Source organism: Elaeis guineensis, chromosome 11, assembly GCF_000442705.2.
Source record: "Elaeis guineensis isolate ETL-2024a chromosome 11, EG11, whole genome shotgun sequence".
Classification (NCBI taxonomy): Eukaryota; Viridiplantae; Streptophyta; class Magnoliopsida; order Arecales; family Arecaceae; genus Elaeis; species Elaeis guineensis.
Window position 1 is genome coordinate 84759011 of NC_026003.2, and position 27937 is coordinate 84786947.

Here is a 27937-nt window from a genome sequence, read left to right on the forward strand (position 1 = left end):
GGTAAAAACGAGAGCTTAGAGAATAACGTATCTGGGGTTCCCCTTTTATAGATGGAGGGGGCAACAAACTGATGGCGATGTCTGTAACCGTCTGGTAGTGGGCCGCCCAGAGTCAGGAGGAGTTTGTTGCGGAGAGTAGTGGAGTGGACCCGTGGCTATCACCGGGGCGAGCCACGTGGAGTCTGCCACGGGGAGCGGAGCGACGTCCGTTGTCGCGACTTGCCAGAGAATGAGAGAATCGTGCGGTATCCGTCGCAGGAAGTGGAGCAGGATCGTGGCCATTATTAGAGCCTGCCATGGAGTGATGGAGCCGCATGGAATCTGTCGCAGGAGGTGGAACAGGATCGTGGCCGTTGCTTGCGGCCTGCCAGGGGGTCCAGGTCCATCGGTCGGAGTTCGGCTAGGGTGTCTGGCGGAGAGAGGCGGCTAGCTACCCGTCTGAGAGGAGCTTGGAGTCTGGCTCTCGCGGGAGCTCGGATGGAGTCTTCTTTCAGTTGAAGTCGGGGACGAAGTTCGGCTCCCACAGGAGCTCGGATGGAGTTTTCCCGCAGCTGGGGCTGGAGACGAGCGAAGTCTGGCTCCCACAGGAGTTCGGGCGAAGTCTACCTGCAATTGGAGTTGGAGACGAAGTCCGGCTCCCGTAGGAGTCCGGACGAAGTTTACCTGCAGCTGGAGTCGTGGGGGAGTCCGGCTCCCGTAGGAGTCCGGTCGGAGTTTACCTGCAGCTGAAGCCGTGGACGAGGTCCGGCTCCCGTAGGAGTCCGGACGGAGTCTGCAGGTGAAGTCGTGGACGAGGTCCGGCTCCCGTAGGAGTCCGGACGAAGTTTACCTGCAATTAGAGTCAGGGACGAAGTCCGGCTCCCGTAGGAGTCCGGACGAAGTTTACCTGCAGCTGAAGCCGTGGACGAGGTCCGGCTCCCGTAGGAGTCCGGACGGAGTTTTACCTGCGGCTGAAGCCGTGGACGAGGTCCGGCTCCCGTAGGAGTCCGGACGGAGTTTGCAGGTGAAGTCGTGGGCGAGGTCCGGCTCCCGTAGGAGCCTATGCGGAGTTTACCTCAATTAGAGTCAGGGACGAAGTCCGGCTCCCGTAGGAGTCCGGACGAAGTTTACCTGCAGTTGAAGTCGTGGACGAGGTCCGGCTCCCGTAGGAGTCCGGAGTTTACCAGCAGCTGAAGCCGTGGACGAGGTCCGGCTCCCGTAGGAGTCCGGACGGAGTCTGCATGTGAAGTCGTGGGCGAGGTCCGGCTCCCGTAGGAGCCTGTGCGGAGTTTACTTGCAGCTGAAGCCGTGGACGAGGTCCGGCTCCCGTAGGAGTCCGGACGGAGTTTACCTGCAGCTGAAGCCGTGGACGAGGTCCGGCTCCCGTAGGAGTCCGGACGGAGTCTACAGGTGAAGTCGTGGGCGAGGTCCGGCTCCCGTAGGAGCCCGGACGAAGTTTACCTGCAATTAAAGTCAGGGACGAAGTCCGGCTCCCGTAGGAGTCCGGTCGGAGTTTACCTGCAGCTGAAGCCGTGGACGAGGTCCGGCTCTTGTAGGAGTCCGGACGGAGTTTACCTGCAGCTGAAGCCGTGGGCGAGGTCCGGCTCCCGTAGGAGTCCGGATGGAGTCAGCAGGTGAAGTCGTGGGCGAGGTCCGGCTCCCGTAGGAGTCCGGACGAAGTTTACCTGCAATTAGAGTCAGGGACGAAGTCCGGCTCCCGTAGGAGTTCGGACGAAGTTTACCTGCAGCTGAAGCCGTGGACGAGGTCCGGCTCCGTAGGAGTCCGGACGGAGTCTGCAGGTGAAGTCGTGGGCGAGGTCCGGCTCCCGTAGGAGCCTGGACGAAGTTTACCTGCAGCTGAAGCTGTGGGCGAGGTCCGGCTCCCGTAGGAGTCCGGACGGAGTTTACCTGCAGCTGAAGCCGTGGACGAGGTCCGGCTCCCGTAGGAGTCCGGACGGAGTCTGCAGGTGAAGTCGTGGGCGAGGTCCGGCTCCCGTAGGAGCCCGGACGAAGTTTACCTGCAGTTAGAGTCAGGGACGAAGTTCGGCTCCCGTAGGAGTCCGGTCGGAGTTTACCTGCAGCTGAAGCCGTGGACGAGGTCCGGCTCCCGTAGGAGTCCTGACGGAGTTTACCTGCAGCTGAAGCCGTGGGCGAGGTCCGTCTCCCGTAGGAGTCCGGACGGAGTCTGCAGGTGAAGTCTTGGGCGAGGTCCGGCTCCCATAGGAGTCCGGACGAAGTTTACCTTCAATTTGAGTCAGGGACGAAGTCCGGCTCCCGTAGGAGTCCGGTCGGATTTACCTGCAGCTGAGCCGTGGACGAGGTCCGGCTCCCGTAGGAGTCCGGACGGAGTTTACCTGCAGCTGAAGCCGTGGCGAGGTCCGGCTCCCGTAGGAGTCCGGACGGAGTGCAGGTGAAGTCGTGGGCGAGGTCCGGCTCCCGTAGGAGTCCGGACGAAGTTTACCTGCAATTAGAGTGAGGGACAAAGTCCGGCTCCCGTAGGAGTCCGGACGAAGTTTACCTGCAGCTGAAGCCGTGGACGAGGTCCGGCTCCCGTAGGAGTCCGGACGGAGTCTGCAGGTGAAGTCGTGGGCGAGGTCCGGCTCCCGTAGGAGCTGGACGAAGTTTACCTGTAATTAGAGTCAGGGACGAATCCGGCTCCCGTAGGAGTCCGGACGAAGTTTACCTGAGCTGAAGCCGTGGACGAGGTCCGGCTCCCGTAGGAGTCCGGACGGAGTTTACCTGCGGCTAAAGCCGTGGACGAGGTCCGGCTCCCGTAGGAGTCCGGACGGAGTCTGCAGGTGAAGTCGTGGACGAGGTCCGGCTCCCGTAGGAGTCCGGACGGAGTTTGCAGGTGAAGTCGTGGGGAGGTCCGGCTCCCGTAGGAGTCCGGACAGAGTTGCAAGTGAAGTCGTGGGCGAGTCCGGCTCCCGTAGGAGTCCGGACGTCGCGAAGAATCCGGTCGACGCTGGCGGGGTCCTGCCCGTCGACAAAACTTGGGAGTGTGGCGGAGGCTCGGCCGTCCGGAGGTTTGAAGAGATGTTGCCGGAGGTCGAAAGTCTGTTGGATCCCCAGGGGGTCACTCCCATCACGAACTTCGGCTGGGGGTTATTTTATACCCAACACCAGTCCCCCTACTTCCGAGTTCGAATTTCGAATGAAGTATAGAGAAATTTTCACAGCCGAAGTTCTCCCCTTGAATCCTGTGCACGATCGCCCCCAGACATTTTGTCATTAAATGCGCGCGTGCGGGAGTCTTTTCGAATCGGGGCGATTCGAAGGGACCCTTCGGAATTCCGCTGGTACGCTGGCCCAGGTACGGCGCAGTAATGGCTCCGTCAGCTGTCAGCCGCTTTTAGCCGCCGCCGTGGCGAGTGGGACACGTGTCGGGCGCGGGTCGGCCTGGGGGATTCGCGATCATTATGGCGCCGGATCCCCGGGTCTATTTAAACCCGCCTTTCCGCCTGAAAGTTCTATCGGCATCCGCCTTTTCTCCGAGAGTCCTGACCCTCCTTGGCGTCTTCTTTGGCCCTAGGCGTCTTTCGAGTCGTCTCTGTCCTCACCCATCTGCATCCTTCAGAGCGGTCTAGGTTAGTCCCAGAACCTTCGTTTTTCTTCTTGCCATTTAGGGGCCTTTTCTCCTCCATTTTCTTCTGTTGCATTCCTCTAATTTGGTCTCCCGCGACTCTCGTCCTTTGTCCCGCCTGATTTCTCCGGGATCTTTAGGGTCTTCGTTTGAAGTCATTCGAAATGTCTTCCGGCACCTCGCCTCTAGCGGTTCCGGGATTCTTCTGCCTCAGCCCCCCAGGAGCCCCATCCTGTAAACGAACCCACTCCTGGGACCGGGCTTCGCCCGGTTTTTGCGCCGGGTGCCATTCCCTGTTCTCTGACTCCGGATGAACTCCTACTGATAAGGGTTCAGTATGGAGTTCTCCGGAGTACGACCTGGAGCTTCCTGGCCCCTCCGACCGGGCTAGCACTCCCCCACCCTGTCGTTTTTGCTTGTATCAGGAGGCGTTCCGTGCCGGACTCCGGCTTCCGCTTCCGCCCTTTGTTGTCGTCCTCTTCCGCTTCTTAGATATCTCTTTGGCTTCAGTTGCTCCGAATTCCTTTAGGTTTCTAATAGGGTTTCTTTCCCTTTACCACGTAGTCGAGGTCCAGCCGTCCCTCTCTCTGTTTAGGCATTTCTATACCTTCAAGCGTCACCCTTCGGCGAAGGACTGGTGGTATTTCTCCCCTCAGTTTGGCAAGAAGGGGTTGCTGAAAGGTGCCCCCTCTTCAATCCACAACTGGAAGGGGAAATACCTCTTCGTCCACTGCTCGACCTTGAGGCTGGGCCTGCCCCTTTGGGGCTCTCTGAGGGACTCTGTCCGCCGGGCTCCCAACATGGGGGAGGACGACCTCCAGGCCGCCCGGAAGCTTCTTGACTATTCCGCTCCTTCCCTTCCCAACCTTTTGAGGGAGTAATTTTTGTTCAACATCGGCTTGAGCCCCCAGGATCCTGCGAGTACTCCATCTTTTCTTTTCTCTTCTTTTCTTCCGTCCTTCTTCTTTTTCTTTCTCTTCTCTCTTCTTTTTTTTTTTTTTTTTTTTGCGTGTCACTTCTTCTTTTTTCACCCCATTACTGATTTCCGATTTTTTTTTTTTTAGGAATGGACGCCGAAGCAGCACGGATGCTCGTCAGGGGCCTCAAGGCCCATAAGAGAAAAGGTGCCGCGGCCTCCGGATCAGCAAAGAAGGCCAGGGTGGAGGAGACGAGCTCGGCCGCGCCTGTCCAGGCGGCTCTCGCGATCGACGTTCCTTCGGACGCCGAACCAACGGCCCCCCGGGCCTCTTCAAGGAGTCCGCCGACTGGGGCTCTCGTTTCGGAGGTCCGTTCCACGGAGGCGCCCGGAGTCGAGAGGGGGATGAGGAGAAAGTCGGTGGCGCGCAGGGGGAGTAGCCGCCGAGCCGCCGTTGAAGAGTCCCTTGGTTCCGAAGAAGAGCCAGAGAATTCCTTTAATGACAGGGACTTGATCAAGCGGCTGATCGACGGTTGCATTCTACCCGAAGTCGTCGAGAGGATCGACCGCGCCGATCCTGAGCAGCAGATTTGGGACTCCCTGGGGTCCTTTCTCGAGGTAAGCAAATCTTCATTTAATTGGCTTTTCGACCCTTGTTCTGACCCCCTAGCCGCCTTTGTAGATTGGGCACCAGCTTCTTGCCAACATCGAGGCGACGAACCGGGCGAGGAGGGACGTCATCCAGGCGGAGGAGCGTCGCCGGGCCGAAGTCGCTCGTCTCAAAGAAAAGGCCGCTGAAGTAGTTACCCTCCAAGAGGCCCTGGAGAAAGAAAAGCAGGCCCGGGAGGAAGAGAAGCAGACCTCAGAGGAGGTGGTGAGAAAGGCGGAGGCCGAGGTCGCCAATTTGGCGGAGCAGATTCCAGTCCTGGTCTAGGAGGCCAGGGTTCTTGCGGTAGAGGAGTTCAAGGCCTCCGCGGAGATGAGAGACCTGAACGTCCGATTCGGTCAGGAAGCATTCATCAAGGGGTTCGAGCTCTGTCAGGAGAAGATGGCTAGGAAATTTTTCGAGCTCGACTTCAGCTTCTTGGGCGAGGAGTCTGAAGATGAGGCCGGTCCCTCTCCTGCCGCTACTGCTGCCGCAGCCCCCCTTCCAGGGACACCGAGCTCCCCAACTCCTACCACAGAGGTCTGAGACCTCCGACCTTGTATATATATATATTTTTTGTCTTTAAGAAACATTTACTCAATAAAGTCGAATTTCTCTTCGTGGATGGCTTCTCCTTTCTTCCTTCCTCCTTTTTTGTTTTTCTTTCTGCAATGAGACGCGTCTTGATGCTTTTGTCTCTCGATGGCAGTGTCCTGCCGTAGCACTTCCCCTGCCCAGGGGATTCCGCTGAAGTCCACGATCCAGTGGCTGAAGAAGGAAGTTCTTCATTTGACAAAAGGGTCGAAGAAGATGGAAGGCGAGCTTCGCAGGTTAAGAGAGGGTTACTCTGAAGCCACCTCGGAGGCCACCCGCTTTCGGAATCTCCACGTGAAGGGGATCATGGAGTACAGCCGAAGGAAGGCGGAATTCGCGAAGGAGCTTGAGGAACACAAGAAGAGCGCCAGCGATCGAATTTGGGCTCAAGCTGCCAAGATCAGTTCTCTCAGGGTGGAACTGTCAGCTGCGCAGGAGAGGATCGGCCAGCTGGAGGGAAGTTCGTCCCGGCTCTTGGCTCAGGCCGACGGCGATCGGGAGTGGTCGAAGGTCTCCGACCTTCAGCAGCAGCTTCAGGATGCCGAGGTGAGCTATGACGTGCATCGGGCCGGCTGGCGCAGGCAGGTGGATGAATATAAAGGGAGACTCAGGGTGGCGACCGACGAAGTCGCCCGTCTTCAAGGGCAGCTGGCTGACAGGGCTCAGCTCGCTTCTTCTCAGGATTCCAATGAACTCCAGTCCCTAAGAAGAACTGCCGAAGGGCTTTCTGTCGCCCTTGGGGAGAGGACGGCTGAGCTGCAGCAATTGAAGATCCAGCTGGCATGCGAGCAGCAGGCCGTCAAGGATGCGGAGGCGGAATCTGAGGTCCTGAGAAAGAGGCGTCGAGAGGCGGAGAACGAAAGCCAGCGACTCCGTCGGGCGCTCCAGGACGCGCTGCTGAAAAAGAGAGTGCTAGAAGAAGTTGAAAATCTGAGGCAGTCCTGGATAAGGGGTGAAGCAGATAATTCGAGGTCGGAAGGAGCAGAGCTTCCCTAGGGCTCTTTTTGGCCTTCTGTCTTTCCATGCATACATTTTCTCTTTTGTTGTTTTGTCTTGCTTTTGTCGTTTTGCTTTTCTTTGGCCTTCTGAGCTTCGTGGTGTATATTTCGCAAATGGAATGAAAAGGGGATTTTGTATTACCTCGTCCACGTATTGTATTAAATTGTCACCCGCCGAACTTCTTTTGTCTTTTGACTTGTCCGACGTTGACGTCGTTTGGAGGTGCCCAGTCGTCGCCACGCTGATTTGCTTTTCTCGTCGTCCATGGCCGTAGGCTCGAGCTTGGTGCCCCGAACTCCGCATTACCTCGAAGGTGTCGCTGTCTTCTTGACCTGTGTCGAGAGCCTTCTTAGAGGCCGGAGATGTTTGGTAGGAACTTCCCGTCTTTGTTGAGACGAGGTTCCTTAGGTCTTTGGTGTGGTTTGTTTTTTGTCTGTTGCAGGCGTAATTCGTTGCTTTCCTTTTTAATTTTCTTCCTCTTTTCGAGTGAGGGTCCCCCTTGCTTTTTGGGGGGTCGCGCAGAAGTGTAGAGGTGCCATTGAGGGGACTTTTCCCTTTATCCAATTTGGTTGGGCGGCCGAGTTTTTGTCATCGTCGGGACGAGATTCTCCTTCTGTTCTTGACGTAGTCGATCCCAGCTCAGGTCAGGACGAGGTTCCCATCCTGTTCCCAACGGGGCTGTGGGGGCACATAAGGGTCGTCGCAAGGGCCTCTCCCCCCATCCGGTCTAAAAGAACCGGGCCTTCGACTTTGCTCATGTTAGGACGAGGTTCTCCTCCTGTCCCTAACAAGGCTGTGGGGGCACATGTGGGCGCTGTTTGGCCTCTCCCCCCATCCGGTCTAAGAGGAACCGGGCCTTCGACTTTGCTCACGTTAGGGCGAGGTCCTCCTGTCCCTGACGTGGCCGTGGGGGCGCATAAGGGCGTTGTAGGGCCTCTCCCCCCATCCGGTCTAAAAGAACCGGGCCTTTGACTTTGCTCATGTTAGGGCGAGGTTCTCCTCCTGTCCCTAACATGGCTGTGGGGGCGCGTAAGGGCGTTGAAGGGCCTCTCCCCCCATCCGGTCTAAGAGAACCGGGCCTTTGACTTTGCTCATGTTAGGGCGAGGTTCTCCTCCTGTCCCTAACATGGCTGTGGGGGTACTCAAGGGCCGTTATATGGGCCTCTCCCCCGGTCCGACCTAAAAATAATCGGACTTTCATTTTGCTCATGTTAGGATGAGGTTCTCCTCCTGTTCTTAACATGACCTTGTTTTAATTGTTTGAAGGGGTCGCCCCCAATCGTAACAAGTCCATACCGAAAGGGAAAGATATGCAAAGTCGAAAGGAATTTTGATTCGAAGCAAAGTCGTGAGTAGTACATTTACAGGTTTTCCGAGTTCCATGGTCGTGGAAGGTCTGCTCCTCCTTGAGGCCCTCCGGTGATGGAGTCGATGGTCTCGATTGGAGGCCGATCTCCGGGCTGCTCCTCCCTCCTTGGTGGTTCAGGTTGCGGCAGGGCCCTTGGCCGATTTTCTCTACCCTCAGGCCGGCGTCGAATGAACCTGTCGAGTCGACCTCATCGGATGAGCTCCTCGATCTCGTCTCGGAGCTGGATGCATTCCTCCGTGTCGTGGCCGTGGTCGCGGTGGTAGAGACAGAACTTGTTGGGGTTGCGCTTCCCGGGGTGTGTGCGCATCCTCTCTGGCCTAGGGAGCTGCTCCTTGACCTCCATCAGTACCTGGGTCTTCGAGGCATTGAGGGGGGCGTAGTTGCGGAATCTTCCGATGGAGAACCCCGCCGAACCCCGCGATCCGGACTTCTCTGCCTACGTACCCGGGGAGGAGGTGGACACGCTTGTGCCCAGGAGGAGATCGAGAACGCGGCCGAGCTTCTCTCGGCCTTTTTTCGACTGCGGGCTTACTTGAGTCTCCCGCCTGCCGCTCTCTCGCAGTCTCCTCATCCTTCATTTTGAAGGCTTCCTCCGCTCGGGCGTACCCTTGAGCCCGAGCCAACAAATCGGCAAAATCCCTGGGGTACTTCTCCAGGAAGAACAAAAGGTCATTCTTCTGGAGGCCGCCCTTCAGAGCGGCCATTGCTACCGATTGGTCCAAATTCCGGACCTCCAGCGCTGCGACATTGAAACGGTTGATGTAGGCCCGAATGGACTCTCCCTCCCTCTGCTTGATATTAATGAGGGACTCCGAACCCTTCCGGGGGCGTCGGCTGCTGACAAAATGGGCCACAAATTGGTGGCTCATCTAATCGAAGGAAAAGATGGTACCCGGCTTCAGCGTCGAGTACCAGTTTCTCGCCGCTTCCTTCAAGGTGGATGGGAAGGCTCGGCATAGAATGGCGTCGGGTGCGCCATGAAGCATCATCATCGTCCCGAAGGTCTCCAGATGATCAACCGGGTCCGAAGTCCCGTCGTAGCTTTCAAACTGGGGGAGTTTGAAGTTTGGCGGGATTGGTTCCTGCATGATCATTTGAGAAAAGGGAGGGTCAGTGCAAATATCCTCACCATAAGCGGGGGGAGCGTGGCGGAGTTCTTCGATCCGTCGGTTCATCTCCTGGAGTCTCCGGTCTAGGAAATCCTCTCGACTTCGGGTCTCGAGGGTCCTCTGGCAGAATGGGGGCAGGGATCTTCCAGGGGTGGAGTCGTGATCCGATTGAGGGCTCTCCACCCTCGGGTTCGTCTTCCCAGGAAAAACGGGGCGGCTGGCTCAAGTGGCCCGCCCCACCGTCGGATTCTGGTGTTCCGGTGACACTCTTTCCAGGCGCACTGATGCCTGCGGCTGCTGCTGCTGCATGGCCTGCACAGCTTCGGTGAGGCTCTGACCTGCTGTGCCAGCAGATCAAATTGCTCCGCGCCGACCGCCGTTGCCGGAGGAGGAGGCTGGGAAATTGGAGGTGAGGCTGGAGCCTGAGATCTGGCCGCGGAGGCCGTGGATCGCCGTGTGGACGCCTTACGGGGAGGCATCGGGCAAAAGACCAAGTGGAGGAAGGAGGGGAGGGCGTCGGAAAAGATGCCCGGGGGCAATCCCGTTGAGCGCTCCTTTAAGAACAAGGGTACTGCGAAGGTTGAACCCTTCCTTTAGCGCCAATCCTGTTGGTGCAAAAATCCGCTAGCGCCGGAGAAGCTGGAGTCGCGGTCGCCGTCGGGACCTGCAAAAGAAGTCTAAACCGGAGGTGGGGTTGCTCTGGCAAGACCCTCTGACGCTCAAGTCAGTTTTCTGCCTCAACAAGAATGGAGTGCTCGAACGGAAATTTTAGCAGAGTTTCTAGGTAAAAACGAGAGTTTAGAGAATAACGTATCTGGGGTCCCCCTTTTATAGGCGGAGGGGGCAACAAACTGATGGCGATGTCTGTAACCGTCTGGCAGTGGGCCGCCCAGAGTCAGGAGGAGTTTATTGCGGAGAGTAGTGGAGTGGACCCGTGGCTATCACCGGGGTGATCCACGTGGAGTCTGCCACGGGGAGCGGAGCGGCGTCCGTTGTCGCGACTTGACAGAGAATGGGAGAATCGCGCGGTATCCGTCACAGGAAGTGGAGCAGGATCGTGGCCATTATTAGGGCCTGCCAGGAGTGATGGAGCCGCGTGGAATCCGTCGCAGGAGGTGGAACAGGATCGTGGTCGTTGCTGCGGCCTGCCAGGGGGTCTAGGTCCATCGGCCAGAGTTCGGCTGGGGTGTCTGGTGGAGAGAGGCGGCTAGCTACCCATCTGAGAGAGCTTGGAGTCCGGCTCTCGTGGGAGCCGGACGGAGTCTTCTTTCAGTTGAAGTCGGGGACGAAGTCCGGCTCCCACAGGAGCTCGGATGGAGTTTTCCCGCAGCTGGGGCTGGAGACGAGGGAAGTCTGGCTCCCACAGGAGTTCGGGCGAAGTCTACCTGCAATTGGAGTTGGGGACGAAGTCCGGCTCCCGTAGGAGTCCGGACGAAATTTACCTACAGCTGGAGTCGTGGGCGGAGTCCGGCTCCCGTAGGAGTTCGGTCGGAGTTTACCTGCAGCTAAAGCCGTGGATGAGGTCCGGCTCCCGTAGGAGTCCGGACGGAGTCTGCAGGTGAAGTCGTGGACGAGGTCCGGCTCCCGTAGGAGTCCGGATGAAGTTTACCTGCAATTTGAGTCAGGGACGAAGTCCAGCTCCCGTAGGAGTCCGGACGAAGTTTACCTGCAGCTGAAGCCGTGGACGAGGTCCGGCTCCCGTAGGAGTCCGGACGGAGTTTCCCTGCAACTGAAGCCGTGGACGAGGTCCGGCTCTCGTAGGAGTCCGGACGGAGTCTGCAGGTGGAGTCGTGGGCGAGGTCCGGCTCCCGTAGGAGCCTGTGCGGAGTTTACCTGCAATTAGAGTCAGGGACGAAGTTCGGCTCCCGTAGGAGTCCGGACGAAGTTTACCTGCAGCTGAAGCCGTGGACAGGTCCGGCTCCCGTAGGAGTCCGGAGTTTACCTGCAGCTGAAGACGTGGACGAGGTCCGGCTTCCGTAGGAGTTCGGACGGAGTCTACAGGTGAAGTCGTGGGCGAGGTCCGGCTCCCGTAGGAGCCTGTGCGGAGTTTACCTGCAGCTGAAGCCGTGGACGAGGTCCGGCTCCCGTAGGAGTCCGGACGGAGTTTACCTACAGCTGAAGCCGTGGACGAGGTCCGGCTCCCGTAGGAGTCCGGACGGAGTCTACAGGTGAAGTCGTGGCGAGGTCCGGCTCCCGTAGGAGCCCGGACGAAGTTTACCTGCAATTAGAGTCAAGGACGAAGTCCGGCTCCCGTAGGAGTCCGGTCGAAGTTTACCTGCAGCTGAAGCCGTGGACGAGGTCCGGCTCCCGTAGGAGCCGGTCGGAGTTTACCTGCAGCTGAAGCCGTGGACGAGGTCCGGCTCCCGTAGGAGTCCGGTCGGAGTTTACCTGCAGCTGAAGCCGTGGACGAGGTCCGGCTCCCGTAGGAGTCCGGACGGAGTCTGTAGGTGAAGTCGTGGGTGAGGTCCGGCTCTCGTAGGAGTCCGGACGAAGTTTACCTGCAGCTGAAGCCGTGGACGAGGTCCGGCTCCTGTAGGAGTCCGGACGGAGTCTGCAGGTGAAGTCGTGGGCGAGGTCCGGCTCCCGTAGGAGCCTGGACGAACTTTACCTGCAGCTGAAGCCGTGGACGAGGTCCGGTTCCCGTAGGAGTCCGAACGGAGTCTGCAGGTGAAGTCGTGGGCGAGGTCCGGCTCCCGTAGGAGCCCGGACGAAGTTTACCTGCAATTAGAGTCAGGGACGAAGTCCGGCTCCGTAGGAGTCCGGTCGGAGTTTACCTGCAGCTGAAGCCGTGGACGAGGTCCGGCTCCCGTAGGAGTCCGGACGGAGTTTACCTGCAGCTGAAGCCGTGGGCGAGGTCCGGCTCCCGTAGGAGTCCAGACGGAGTCTGCAGGTGAAGTCGTGGGCGAGGTCCGGCTCCCGTAGGAGTCCGGACGAAGTTTACCTGCAATTAGAGTCAGGGACGAGTCCGGCTCCCGTAGGAGTCCGGTCGGAGTTTACCTGCAGCTGAACCCGTGGACGAGGTCTGGCTCCCGTAGGAGTCCGGACGAAGTTTACCTGCAGCTGAAGCCGTGGGCGAGGTCGGCTCCCGTAGGAGTCCGGACGGAGTCTGCCGGTGAAGTCGTGGGCGAGGTCCGGCTCCCGTAGGAGTCCGGACGAAGTTTACCTGCAATTAGAGTCAGGGACGAAGTCCGGCTCCCGTAGGAGTCCGGACGAAGTTTACCTGCAGCTGAAGCCGTGGACGATGTCCGGCTCCCGTAGGAGTCCGGACGGAGTCTGCAGGTGAAGTCGTGGGCGAGGTCCGGCTCCCGTAGGAGCCTGGACGAAGTTTACCTGTAATTAGAGTCAGGGACGAAGTCCGGCTCCCGTAGGAATCCGGACGAAGTTTACCTACAGCTGAAGCCGTGGACGAGGTCCGGCTCCCGTAGGAGTCCGGACGGAGTTTACCTGCAGCTGAAGCCGTGGACTAGGTTCGGCTCCCGTAGGAGTCCGGACGGAGTCTGCAGGTGAAGTCGTGGACGAGGTCCGGCTCCGTAGGAGTCCGGACAGAGTCTGCAGGTGAAGTCGTGGCGAGGTCCGGCTCCCGTAGGAGTCCGGACGTCGCGAAGAATCCGGTCGACGTTGGCGGGGTCCTGCCCGTCGACAAAACTTGGGAGTGTGGCGGAGGCTCGGCCGCCCGGGAGGTTTGAAGAGATGTTGCCGGAGGTCGAAAGTCAGTTGGATCCCCGGGGGGTCACTCCCATCACGAACTTCGACTGGGGGGTATTTTATACCCAACAATAATATTTTTTACTATTTAAATATTTACAAAAAGAATTTCAAAAAAATCTCAAGTTAGATTCAAATATTTCAATTATTTTGAATCATTCTAAATATTATTCTCAATTTCAAAACTAACACTGATTTTTTATTTTTTTTAATAATTTTTATATAAATAAATTATATTATAATAGCTGATTAATTAAAGTGAACGAACGTCATGCTCTAAATTTTTTTCTTATAAATATATGCAAGTATAACAAAACACGATAGTTTAATGATAATTAAAATAATTATATATAATTTTAAAATAATTTTAATAATTATTTTAAAACTTATAAATTTAAATAAATATGTTATATGCTTCAAATAATATTTTTAAATTAACTAAAATATAACACTATTTTTATATTTTTTTGATTTTATAATTAAATTTTTAATTTAAATAATTAAAAAATAATTTTTTAATTTTAAATATTTGAAAAAAATTTGAAATTAGATTTAAGTAGCTTGAATCATTCTAAACATGATTTCCAAACTCTAATTTTTTTCCTAAAATTTAATTTTTTTTAATTTTTAAGTAAATAAATATTGAAAAATATTTAAAAAATATATAATTAACGAAAATTAATAATTTTGGTGTCATCGTGTAGATCTTTCAAAGATCTATCACATATAATTAAATCATATCAAAATCACAAGATTTTGGCATGATTTTCTCTTATTTTCATTCTTTCTCATTTTATCCTATTTTTAACAACAAAAATAAAAAAAATATTTATTAAGAAAATAACATATTATTTTACCTCCGGCCAAAGATCAGCCTCTCCTCGAACCACTCCTACAATTTGACGGAGTTTTTTTTTTTTTTCTAATTTTTCGGAGGTCTCAACGGTTTCGTTGAGACCTTCATATGCTTCGGGAGTTTTCTGAGACTTCTCAGAGAACTTAACACCTCTCAATCATTTAAAAGCTCTCCGACCCCACCCCTCCCCTCTCCTCCCTCCCCATTTTTTGCATGTGGGGATGTCGGCACGGTTCGGTTCACCCGAATCGGTACCGAACCGATCCATACCGTCCGGTTTTGGGCGGTATGGACACGAACCGGACCGAACCAAGCGGTTCGGTGCGGTTCGGGGAGTTTTTTGAAAAAAAAGTCCGAACCGGACCGATAATGTACCGGTCCGGCTCGATACGCCTCGTACCGGGCGGTTCGGTCCGATACGGCGAACCCACTATAGACAAATGTACACCATCCATTTTTTTAAGGGTTCCAATATAATTCAAATAATTGCACCTATCTTCATCCGACATGCATTACATGTGTCAAATATTAGTTATACATAAAAATGAAGGCCCATGATGCAAACATTTTGTTCTGTTTATACCATAGATGTGGGAAACACAATAGTATGTCAGAGTTCTTTAAAAGGGGTACTTTGCTTTTTTTACCCGATATTGAACTCATTTTGTTGGTGTCTCTATGTATTTTGCCATGCATTCCTAGTTTGTGCTAAAGATGGTTTAGATCAGTTTTTGAAACACTTATTCGTAGTCCCTTTGTAATTGTACAAAGCTCTTACATAACAAATATTAAATGTATATTGTTGTTGTTTTTTCATATGTACATACATGTCTGGTACTTATAATGAATATGAAACACATTCTTGAAAGTGATTGGTGAGACAAAATGGTTTCTTGATGGTTATCCTATTTTTATTTTTGGATAAAATGCACTCATACAAGTCTAGTATGAATATAACCAAGAGAACCAAAAGCAAACTGTCATGGAAGGGTGACAAAGCTGCCCCCCGTATCAGTCCATAAAACATCTCTCATCGCCTGTGTGCTCCACAACAAAAGAGGCAACTTAATAAGCGGCATTATTTGCCTCCGATAAACATGTTTGACGTCGATAAAAACACACTCATGTAGGACCTCCAAATGTCACAAAGGAGCTAGTGCGTAGCTGTGAATCTTGACTGCCTCTAGATCTAGCTGATGTTCGTGGCTAACTTGCCCTTAATGATCAAATGCTCGGCCCCCAATGTCAGCCTTGCGTACATAATACTAGCCAAGGCTGCTCGTGACTCAGCTCTTGAGATAGTGTTATTGAAGAGGTGTGCCGCCCGCAGCCACTAATCTGATATTAGGCCTGTGAATCACAAATCTGATACCGTTGCTACCATCAACATTGACCTTGAACAAACTCGAGGGTGGGGGCTCGTAGGTGATGAACGCCAGATCGGTCATTGCATGAGAAGGGAATCCCAAGTGTCCGAATCCAACAAGGTCGCTATTGTCGTGGATGGGTGAATCACCTCAGCCTGCCTTGTAGCCCTCTCTAAGGTGAACCTCGATGACTGCCTCTTTGACTCGAAGATGGTGTTGTTCTGAGATAGACAGATGTGGTAAGCAGCATAGGTAACTTTGACACCGGCTAGTCTGGAAGTCTCGGTACCCATGCTAGCACTTAAAGTGCCGAGGAATGCTTGCACCGGATCTGCCACCTAGGCAATATGAAGAAAACTGGTTGGACACCAAACCTGGATAGCATATTGGCAGTGGAACAAGACATGCCCCACCAACTCATAATCCCCTTTGTTGCATGAACAAATAGGTGACAGGTCCATGCCTTTATCTGTCAGCACCGTCCTGGTTGGGAGGCGGCCCCATGCAATCTTCCAGACAGAGACTGACTCTCAGGTGCACTCAAGCTCCGCGATCCAATCCCATCCAATCTCTTGGTTGGCTCCCTTCTGTATATCTTATAGAGGTCAGCAGCCATAATCCTTGAAGTGCTAGACGACCTCCAAACTCTCGCATCCTGATTGTTGTAAATAGGAATGACCTGAGACAGAACCTGCTTAGTGAGCTTAGCTCCAAAGATATGGATCACCAAATTAGTATTCAGCCCTTCCAATTGGATGGAGGTTGCAGACCCTCATGGTCTCCCCAACATCGACGCTGATGAAGGTCGGCCAATGACTTAGCAAAAGATCAATAATCTATGGGTCCTGCAAAAATCTATCGTTTATCCATCCTTTATCAACCATCTAACTCGATCCATCACCTATGGAGCATGGGCCCAGATCTCCCTCATATGAAAGAGTTGCAACACCCAGTCTGGATGTCAACCGTGGAAATCCATGGACCATACTTGATCCTCATCATCGAACTCCAAAGATGTTCGACTGCATAAGTGTGCCATATGTCTAGCGATCAAGGCCTTGCATCTGACTAGCAAGGATTGAATATGGAGTTTTCCATCTCTGGTTGGTTGATAGATCACCTCCTAAGCAATTAGGCGTACACCACCCCAACCTTAATGCAGCCCCAAAAGAACGTTTTGAAAATTTGCTCAAGCTTTGGCAGCCAAGTTTCGGCAAAACAATGTTAGACATGAGATATATGAGGACAAAACTGAGAACAGCTTTCACCAAAGTGACTCTGCCCATCATGGATAGTGAGCTCGCCTGCCCGCCCTCTAGCCACTGTCGAATCGATTGCTCCACTCCAAAGCACTCCACCCTTCGCAGCCTTTGCCTTGTGATGGGAATGCGCAAATATCACCAAACCTCACTTTGTTTAGAGATGCCCAGTCAATCTCCAATCACCTGCTTCAGCTAAACCTTGGTCCTCAGATTGAAATACACCATGGACTTAGATTTATCTTTAGCATGGAGGTGAGGCAATACTCCAAGATCCTTGTGAAGCAAGTCACATTCCGGACAAAGTCCCGGCCCACCAAGAGACAATCATCTGCAAAGAGTAGGTGTGAAATAGGTTGCCCCCATAGATCATTCTTGTCTTTTTGATGTGCCTTTCTTTCATTTGAATTTGAGGGAACGGACATAGGTAAGGGAACTAGAGGAGACGGATGATGAGGATTCATCGTCTTAGAGGAATTGGGATTAAATGGCAAGCTATGATCAGATATTTTTTGCCGGCATCTTGGATTCAAGGGGATAATTTTTGCCTAAATTTTTTTTTAAAGTCCCATTGGTTGACTTTGGGTCATAGTATAGATGCGACCTTGGAGCTAGCACATAGGGATCTAGTGTCTTCTCTAGAGACGCATCTTGAAAAGTCTGAGATAGCATCGACACAAATGATAAACAATGGGATTAGGGGCAAGCTTGGCGAAGACCAATGGTGGACTAGAAGAACTCTATCGGAGTGTCATTGATCAGAATGGCAAAGGTCGGACTGTGAATGCATCCCATGATCCAACTAATCAGTGGCCATGAAATCGAAGCTCTCCAAGGCACAACAAAGGAACTACCAAGACATACAGTCATAAGCTTGCTCCATGTCAAGCTTGATGGCCATGAGATAATTCCGTGTTGGAGCTTTCTGTAAGCATGTATGAACTTCTGAGCAATTAGTATATTGTCAGAGATGCTTCAGCCACCAACGAAAGCCCTTTGCTTCGGGCTAATGAGGCGAGGGAGGATGGCTACAACCTATTCATCATGATTTTGACACAAACCTTGTATAAGATAGTGCACAGGCTGATCAGTCTGAAATGATGGCTCCGAAGCATCCTGTCGCTTGGGAAAGAGAGCAATGTAGGTTTGCTTCCACTCAGGCATCCCTCTGGTAGCAAAAAATTGTTGGATAGCTGCTACCACCTTGGTCTTGATGATGGTCCAATATTGCCTGAGTAAAAGAGAAGGAAAACCATCTGATCCAAGAGCTTTCTCTCCACCATAACCAAACTGCGCTCGAATCTCCTCTACAAACACGACCGCTGTCAACATGGCATTTTCCTGAATAGAGATCTTGTTGGAGGGGCACACAAATGGGTGTCCACGCCCAGACTGGCCATCCATTTAGACCTAAAAAACTGAGGATCTCCCTGCTAACATCCTCACTGTCCACCCACTATCTACTATTGTCTCTTAGAGTCCGAATCTAATTCTTATGCCTCCTGATAATTGTAGATTGGTGAAAGAATCTAGTATTTCGATCATCATTTTTGATCTATTGGATCCTTGATTTCTGTCTCCAAAGTGTCTCTTACTGCCTCAGAAGTGAGTGGTGCATGGAGAGGTTTCCCCAGAGCTCCCCCAGGTCTTCCTCAGTAAGCCCACCATCCAGGTCTTCTCTCAACTGAAGCTCGAAGATAGCAGCCTTGATCTCCTTTAGCCTCTGAAAGATGCTGCCGACCTCCACCGATTCCACCATTTGAGTCTATGCTTTGTCAACTCCAACCTTCAAGTCACTCTGTACCTGGCGTCATCCCACACTGATAACCTCCAAACCTGTCGCATGATATCTTAGGACCAAGAGTGCAAGAGCCAAAACTTCTCAAACCAAAATGGGCTTTGGTAGAAGGACGTAGCAATGCCAATCAAAAGAGGACAATGATCTGAAGCAATGCCTCTCCCACATGTTGGCCCTTATTATGCCAAGTGAATCTAGGACTTGAGAACCCCAGGTCCATCAGGCCATTCATCGAAATGAACTCTCAAAACTCCCTTGCCTCAATGGTATTCAAGGCCAACCTCCCTTTTTTACTGGAATCCATCAATACAGTTGAAGTCCCCAACAATCAAGGAGGGGACTGTCTACTCCATCAGCCTAGAGACCTCATTTCAAAGCACCCACTCCCTATAGTCGATGCTAGCATAGACACCAAATAAACATCAAAGAGTTCCATTAACTTCAATAATAACAATGACAACATACTAGTCGTTTTTATGGAACACATCCACATAACTACACCATTTCTCCATACAACAATAATCCCCCATAAAGGCTTCGAGACTCAATGCCATACAACCCCCAAGACAATGGAAAGTGGTGCCGATATCGAGTTAAGCTGATGTCTGATAATCAGGTCTCCAGAAGAAGATTATGGGCTATGTTGTTGCATCAATCTCCGAAAAGTAGGGATGAAGGAAGGGCTTTTTCCCTACTCCCTCGGCATTCCACACAAGAATCTTCATCAGGAGACCTTTAAGGATGGGGGGTTGGCCCTTCGGAGCCAACACCATGGCCATCATCCTCGGCGTCCCCTTAACCAAGACAGGCTCGGGAGTACCATTGCCCTTTTCCAGGCATCCCTCACACAGGACACCACTCGGCCATGATTCTCCAAACCACATAGGCCTAGCCCACCCGAAGCCCCAACCTCCCCACCACTGACAATTGCTGAACCTTCTCATCAAACTGAAAGACTAGCCTCTCGGTCCAAGGGAGCGCCGCTTGCCGCTAGACGATGACCATCATTTGGTGCCCACCCCTCATCGGTGACAAACTACTGCATGCCATTTACAACCGCAGGCTCCACTAATTGGTTGGACTCACCAATCGCCGCAGCCCACCCTTGACAGTGGAGGTCAATGCCGGCAATGCAATCTCCAGAGCATAAGCACGCCCTCTCGGCACCACGACTAACTTCCTTTTCTCTGGTGAAGATAGCCTTAGACAAGATGAGGTACCATCCCCTCCGATTGCAAGCCCCTTCTCGATTCAAACCCAGCCCTAGCAGTCGGTCCAGGTTCACATGGCCTATGGTCACTCGAGCTAGGCTGCCTAGACTAGACTGGATTGGTTTGGGCTCTCAGACTTGGGCTTCTAGCCCACTTCAAGTTCAGCCTACTCGCTTCCGCCACGCAAGGTCGTGTAGGCTAGGGTTTTTCTCCTGGCCCTGACCCATCACATCTCCCCCTAGGCCCCCTATGCCCATGCCCACTAAGGCCAAGAAAGCCCCACCACCTGTTGACCCGAACTCGCTTGTTTTCACTTGCCCGAGTTGAGGTCCCCCCCACTGCTTAGTTGGAGATCAATGACGAGCACTTTACTCAATTTTTGCCACCTATCCGAATTAGATGGAGAGTTTGGAGAGCTGAGTTGCTTCAGTGAGCTTGGCTTGGATGACAATGTGTTGGGGCTGGATGAGTTTGGGTTGGACTTGGTCTCCTTTTTCCCTTTTGTCCCATGGCCTTGGGAGTCTTGTGTTGTCGGAGTTTAGCTGTCACCAGCCATGGACCTAGATGTAGCTAAGCTATGGTCACCCGAGTACCACCTCCAGTGTCATCCAAATATGTCTTGCCACCTTTTTCCACCACAATCGGCAATGAGGTACCTTGGTTCCGACTACCCTCTCTTGAATCCGTGAAGTTCTTTGGCTGAAGAGGGCAATTGCTTCCCTTAAGCACAGATCAGGCTGAGGGAAGCAGCAACCATCGTCAGTGTGCCCTAGTCGACCACGAAGGTAGCATATTGCTGGCATATTTTCATATACAAATGGTTGCCAAAAGATCCCTTTCCTCCCTCTAATGGAGAACCTTGGCTTTAGTGGCTCTGCTAAGTAGATCTCCACCTGGATTTTGGCGAAGCCCACCCTTTGGCACTATTTCATGAAGTCATCCATCGCCGCAGCCTCCTTGCCTCCACCGCGATCCCAAGAATCCTCACCGTTTTCCAATATTCAATAGGCAGCTTTGGCAGTCTCGACCAAACCACCATGTTCTTCACCACATTTGTTCCCAGGATGAAGTCGGCATCCATGGTTCGAGGGCCAGTAGCTGGCCGGTGACAAACCAGGGACCCCCTTAACGATGGACTTGCAATCAGCCTCCGATCGGGATCGGAGAAGCTAATGGTCCTTTGCCAAAGAAATTTTCACATCATAATAAAGCATACCCTTTTCCTCAAACTCTCTTGCAACCCACACCACCGGCACCCTCCTCCCTAAACTGTGTTCACCACCAAATTTTCCAATTGCTTCCTTGATTCCTCCATTTCATCTGGGAATTCCAGAACCTTGGTGAAGTAGCTCTGGAGCTTTTCAACCTCCTTGTCCATGATCTTGTGAGATGTCCACATGGACTGCCATGGAGGAACTTGGACAACTCTCGCCCAAGAGCGTCCCTTCTTGCCGGCGCCCAACGAGGACTGACCGCTCTCACCCCTGGTATCACCCTTTGCATCCATCCTCAGCACTCAGCCCGCAGTCACCACCTGTACACTGAAAGGCCCAAGAGATTGCACAAGTTTTGTTGAAATCACACAATCGCACTCAGGCAGACCAAAACTTTTTTCCTTGGATTTATAAGAAGCCTTGTTCATAGTTATTCATAGTTGTTTCCTGATAACTGACAATTACATACTGCTGTTGTCTTTTGCGCAAAGAGGTGTACATGTACTTATAACGAGCAACACATCACTTAGTCAAAATATTCATCTTTTATTGACTTGAGCATTTCTGTCGGTCTATCAATGTAAGTTTCAGTTCCATTTGACCTTTTTAAATTGCATTATGAATTTTTTCAGATTTCATTTTGAGGCCACCTACTTGCCAAAACATTTTTTTTTTAAATAATAAAATAACAACAGTAAAGCTTATGCTTTCCTTTAGGGGATCAATTGAATGCTTGTACATATATATATCAGTGTGGTAGTACTAGCTATTGGGGATAAGGTTATGCATACTATATTTCTTGCATATTGCTTCATTACAGGCAAGCATGGTGTATTGTGTAATATAATGCTAATATCATGCTGATGGTAGGCATTGATCAGTAGAAGAGATCATGAAACTTACAGAAACATTTTTTCTTAATCTAAACTGCAGTTTTATGAGAATTTGAAGGTATAACATCAACTTCCCAAGTAAACCAGATCATGTATTCCCACCACCACTTCTACTACTGTTGCTACCACCTCAGTTGCCACCAAGTTCAGCTATGACTTCTGCTAGCATTATGATTATCATCATTGAATCCCCACCAGTATTGCCACCATCACTATAGGCTACCTTTGTTAGCATCTTTTGCTTGCATTACCATATAGGGCTGCAAGTGGGTTGGGTTGGATCAGGATTTGCCATGTGAATCCAATAATATTTTTAACTGTCTAGAATCTGAGTCACAAGTCAAATTCATTTCCATTTGGATTTTGCTGGACTTTATTTTTTTTGATCCATCAGGTTTTCTCAGGTTAATTATGTAAAGAATGGTCTAAACCTGAACCATAAAAACCTTGTACAAAATAGCCAATTATATTCTGTACAAAGTATGAAAGAAAATAACAATTGAACAACCTGGAGATGTTATCAGCTACCCATTCTAAATAAGATGACTGACAGTCAGATAAATTAATCATCAACAACACATAAAATGAACCCTTCAAGCAAATCGTTTCTTAAATTTAAGAAGGGATTTGAAAAATATAGTGTATTTGGTTAGTACAAGTTGGTTTGGGTTCAGATCAGGGTATTTAGTTATCCATATCCAATCCATATTCAAAGCATGTCATATTTTTCAATCAAAGGATGATACAAATACATTCTGTTTGAATTGGACTGGGTAATTATCAGGTCATTTCTGGTTTAGAAGTAAGTCAATCCATTCTGTTTGCATCCCTACCCCCATCATTGAAGCATTGTCTTGAGCCTTGATCCAGTGAAATGAGCACCTGCTGATAAGAAGTTTGGCGGAACCAGAATTTTTTTTCCTCTTTTATCTTTTTGTTTGGGGAGGGAGGTGTGGTGGTGGGGCGGTGGGGTGGGGGTTCTTCTCTGGGGAGCTTGGCAGTACCAGTTATATTTCCCAAACAACTTTTTAGTCAAAACTGATCTTCAATCTTTATTATGGTAATTGGTGAATGGTGAAGGCTTTGTTCGAAGCCCTTTTTTAAGGAAAAGTTGGACAACTGCTTCCGTTTCAAGTCCATTATGAATTGCAAGTCTCCCTTTAGGCTTGTATCAGGCTCTTCTTGCATCTCTTACTCTTTTCCCATTTTACTTTATGCTTTCTGGGCAGCTCATTTTTGTGGCTAGTTTCATTCCAATACAAGGCAGTCCAACTTAAAATAGTCTCACCTAGGCCATGTTTGTCAGTTCTTTAACTTTTTCCTTCCCCACTAGTAAATCCACTTTTATCTTCTTTTTCTCACCCATCATTTTCTTTCTGCTGTTTTTTTGTGTATAGCTCAGGTCGTTTTTTCTCTGATTTTGTTTCGAATCTGATCAGTTTGTGCTCAAAGTCTCAAATTCTGTTAATCTAAGGCTGGCCACCATTTCAAGCCATTTTCTTGTCCTAATTTTGACTTGATATTAAGGATAAGAATTTTGTCCTAAAGTTGCCATTGAGTAATAACTTCTATATTGTATTCCTTTTCCCATCATGTTACAAATGAAGCTCTTGTTGCATCTTCTAAATATGCTTTGATTTATCATTCTTTTCATTCTGCTTTGAAATATTTGTTCTCTGTGTAAAATCTACTGATGGCGGATATTGACAGGCATTATCGCAACACAATTGCCAGAAAAAAATTTGTTCCATGGCCAATAGAAATAAGATTTTGTGAAACAAGCAACTCTAGGCAACAATCTCAACCAAGGTATTCCACCTTAATTTTCTTGTGCTAATTTTTTTATATATTACTGTTAATGACATGATGATTCAAGATAATATGGCTTTCTTTTACCATAGATACTTATTATGTTTGAAGCCTGATCTCTATTTCAGCTTGAAGTATTGGTTTAGAGCAAGAGGAAAACTTTCAGATGACCCAGCTTTGCATAGGTATGTAATTGTATCTTGGAAATGTCATCTTGTTGAACTCTTATAAAATTGTTGCACATGCCTGCCTGTGTGCTACATGGTAACATTTCCATTCATATGGTGGATATGACACTTTACCATATGAGAATTATCAGACATCTCTGACAAAGGTTCTTATCAACATATAGCTTATAATCATCAAAAGGTCTTACCCTCATTTGAATCATCTGAATGTCCTCTATTACTTTTATGTCATTTGGATGCCTTCTAGATGACTATGACACCTGATGCCACTTGTGAATACTTTCTTAGACTTCTGTTCGACAATTTGCAGAAATATAGCAAGAAAAATATAATTTATTTGGTTAGTTCCCAAGAAAACCCAAAAGAAGATAAAATACAAACAGTGTTGCCTTAACTTTTAAATTTTGATCTGTGTAGCATATTAATTTTGCATTCTTGATTCATAGATTAGGCTTGTACATCTTCAATGAAGCTAATAAATATTAACAGAACTGGTTGGTCCAAAAGAGAAACTATGCTTTTTAGGAAGGTCAAGCTCAGATTTGAAAGAGGGAAACAGGCTGTAGCCTCTCTCATTCAGTATAAGTTTATTGTTTTCACATATGTAAGACCAAGTCATCTTCCCTAAGTGCTAGCAACTAATTAATGGGTTTACAGAGGAATGGCCTTAAGGGATCATTTTCCTGGAAATGATTAAAACCAGTCCTAAAAGCTGTCAGAAGCAGCAAATTACAGGTAATTATGTTAATAAACTTGGATTCTCTATAAAACCTGATCAGTTTCTATCCTATTTTATGACTCTACTAAATATATAGACCAAACGGGAAATGCTTGTGATGACAGAATACTCTAGCAATCAGGTACCTGTCTTATGTTAGTGATGATGTTAGTGGTGATGACTTAGCACCTGCTTTGCTTCTTAGAAGCTTCAGAATGTCCTTGCCCAAAAACTGTTTTGTAGTCTCCCTGCTCTATTCAACCACCTCTCTACCTTTTTTTCTTTATTTTGTCATTCTCTTCTATTTACTTTTTACCTTTCTTTCATATACTAAATGAAAGCAGTTAGGCCTAGCCTAACCTTTGCTTCAAGAAAAACAGACATCTTTCTGTGTTTGGCGATAAAATAAGTTTTTTATTTTTTCTGTGCCTAAGAATCCTGTTATATTCTTGGTTTATCTGTCAATTTCTGTTCATTTTATGACATTAGTGTGAACAACTACCTAATTGATTGGGTTGCAGATGTGTTGTAGCATATGCTTCAGATCTTATCTTTGCTGGTGTTAGCCTAAATCCTCACAAGAAGAAGGGCTTAAAAACAACATCACTCAGCCTGGATCACTCGTATGGCTCCTGAACTTTTTGACTTCTCGAACTGTACATGAGCATTGTGGAGTTCTCTATAACCAAATTTACCTTCTCTGTAAACATTAACAAATTGTCTGCTGATGCTCATACTTCCAAATTTCTAATTTTGTTGTTCACATTTCCACCTTGTTATGATGAGTTTAAATTTCCAAATGTCTACTGTTTGTCAATCTTAAGAAGTTTATAGACCTTTTAAATAGCTTGCCATGTTTGTTATGACCTATGCTTTCTTCTTGCTATAGTGCAGACTTGGATAAACTGGTGTTACTCCCTGAGCTCCTATGTGACATGAGATATGGTCTAAGAATATGGTCTATTAAAATGCAATACTCCTGCATAAGACTATATAGTTTGGTCTTCTAATTCATCAGAAATGCAATGCTCTGCAAAGAGTGGTTTCTTTGGACAAGTTATTCACTCTAGAAGCTACTTTCCTGAGAAATTGAAATTCATGTATATTAGATAATGTATTCCAATATTCGTTGTGCTGGTAGCTTTCCTTTGCCAATTAATGGATGATCAAAAAGTAACCATAACCTGAGTCATTCGATCGAAAATACTGAGGAAGATGCTCCAGTCACTTGTGACGTTCAACATGGCTATTTCTTGCATGATTAATGGTATAATGAAAAAACTGGTCGTTTTCAGTTTTCAAGTGGTGCAATCAAATAAAGCCATCCCCTTGAATTTAGAAAAGCTCTAAGGATAAACTTGAAAGTCTGGCAGATATGGCTTGCAAATAGTTCTCAAATTCTAATTGGCATGGGTAATTAGAAATTTGCAGTCAGCATGCTTAAGAATTTCAGGGCAACAAACAATTCAATGGATGGTATTTTTTTCAGCTCATTTCTTGTGGAAAGACGCTTCATCCAGTCAATGAATTTTATATCTTGGAGGAAAATAGAAAGCGGAAGTGTGTGACAGGGTTTATTGATTGGTCCACCATATTAGCTTTTTAAAAAAAGGCAAACCTTTTATCACAGTCCATGAAAGAAAAGAAAAAAGGGAAAAGAAGTTCCAGATTCAGAAAAGGGTTCAATCCTGAATTTACTGTAGAAGACTGTAGGCAAGTTTTGGATTTTGAAAGATTGTATAAAATTGATAATGACTGTTAAAAACAACTTCCTTCAAAAATATTTCATTATTGAGGACTGAGGCTTACCTTTTGCCATTGAATGAAGCAATCAAGAAATTTGCTGATTTTTTAGCTATGCAGTGTTGTTAAAAAGTCTATCGCTTGTCTACCTAAAAAGACCAATGTAAATGACCTGATGGACATTAATCAGTTACTAAGGGACTGGTATCACGTTCTACTTAAATGAGTGGTAAAGATGGAAATGTATCTTGTATATGTAAAGCCTGAAGGTACTGTATTTTGTCAATCTGGTAACCTCTCCTCAGTCTTCAACTTTGCTTAACTGCAACGATGCTTCCTCAGTCTCTGAAATTTCTTTTATAACAGATTAGGTAGAATATGATTCTGGGGCTTAAAATTACAGTGATTCTATAACCTGAGAGAAACTGACATCTTTCAACAGCATTCTTCACAAGAACAGTTTACTCCCAAGTCCCTTGACATCTAACGATAAAATGTTTGATACTTGGTAAAAGGCCTGCTTATGTAAAGCATAGTAGATTAAACTAATTTAAATTGAGCTTTTGTATAACTCTTAATTTTGCTTTTCCTTCATTAGGATATGGTTCCATAGGCCTGTGAGAGCTGATGATTGGCTATTATATGTGGTAAGTATTGGTAAAATTGTATATTTTTATCCTGAAACTCTTGCAAATGGATTATCTAACATGCTATAGTTTTATTTCTGTAGATTGAGAGCCCGACTGCCTGTGGTGGCCGTGGGTTCTGTACCGGCCGCATGTTTAACAGGAAAGGAGAGGTATTTTAGTTTTCCTTCTTTTCTTCACTATAGGATTTTATACTGTCTCCAACTTTCTCAATGAATATGCTAATCCTGTCTGTGTTAATATGCAGCTCATCATGTCATTGACTCAAGAAGCATTAATTAGGAAGGCAAAATCACCAAATCAAATTGCCAAAGCGAAGCTCTAAGGACTACTAAAGTGTTTATGTTTTTTCCTGAGCATCAACTTGGGTATCTTATACTACTATATCAATGCAGCCAACATGGCATGTTCAGCTGCTTTGCGCCTTTCTCATCAGCACTTGGACTGGGAAGTGGCTCTAAATTCAACTTGGAACAGTGATTCCAAATTCAGTACTGATTACGTGGTATATTTGATGTGCCATATTTTCTTTTATTGTTTATATCATATGCTTGAGGTTACAGTCTCCATATGACAGCTTCTCAAATTGTGGTGAGCAGTCCACTTTTGCAATATACTAATTGCATTTGGTAAGATAGAAAGTTATAATTGGTTCCGGAAGGAGGATTGGTGATTGTGGAGCAGAATAGCTCCTACTCGGATGAATTTGCAAAATGTCGGCGGGTTAGAAGGAATTCTCAAACCCAGTGATCATATTTATACACTTTGATGAGGAAACTTCAAATAAACAATTTCAGTTTTAAATATTTATGATGGGGAAAGCTGCAATGCATTTTAAATAAAACTGTCCAAATCTACGTGGTTTGATAAAGAAAGCTGGGTATTCCTTTTTGTTACATAATTATAACATATGGGAAAGATTTGAAACTTTTTCTTCTTTTTTCCCTTTTTTTTTGCATGTGTTAAACTGTGGATCAATGTCAAAGATGCTTTCTTTTGGTTCTACCAAGAACCTAATAAAAAATCAAATGACTTAATAAAATTAGTTCCTAAACTTTTTTCACTATAAAACTTGGGAATTTGATTGAGGTCTGCATCATAAATTGACTTTCCAACAAATTCAAGATCATAGAAATTTGCATTAAGCATTATATTGAAGCTTGCTATTCCAAAAAAAAAAAAAAACAAACTATTTGCTATAGTACTTTATAGGGCTGAAATTAGATTGGATGTAGATCGGATACCACCATATACTTTATAGGGTTGAAATCAGATTAGATGGGATCGGTTACTATCGTATTTGAATGGAATATACAGAATTGTGATCAATTAAA

At 48.5% G+C, this 27937-nt stretch overlaps 1 protein-coding gene across 1 annotated transcript in view; it reads left to right on the plus strand.

Moving 5' to 3' along the window:
• LOC105034433 (acyl-CoA hydrolase 2) overlaps nucleotides 1-27409 on the plus strand; it is a 100397-nt gene extending 72988 nt beyond the window's left edge. Inside the window, exons 12-17 of the mRNA XM_010909596.4 lie at nucleotides 23209-23307; nucleotides 23436-23492; nucleotides 24735-24836; nucleotides 26555-26603; nucleotides 26687-26755; nucleotides 26851-27409. Coding sequence (XP_010907898.1) covers nucleotides 23209-23307; nucleotides 23436-23492; nucleotides 24735-24836; nucleotides 26555-26603; nucleotides 26687-26755; nucleotides 26851-26928 — 454 coding nt within the window. The 3' untranslated portion in view covers nucleotides 26929-27409. The remainder of the gene's footprint in view (nucleotides 1-23208; nucleotides 23308-23435; nucleotides 23493-24734; nucleotides 24837-26554; nucleotides 26604-26686; nucleotides 26756-26850) is intronic.
• The last annotated feature ends 528 nt before the right edge of the window (nucleotides 27410-27937 follow it).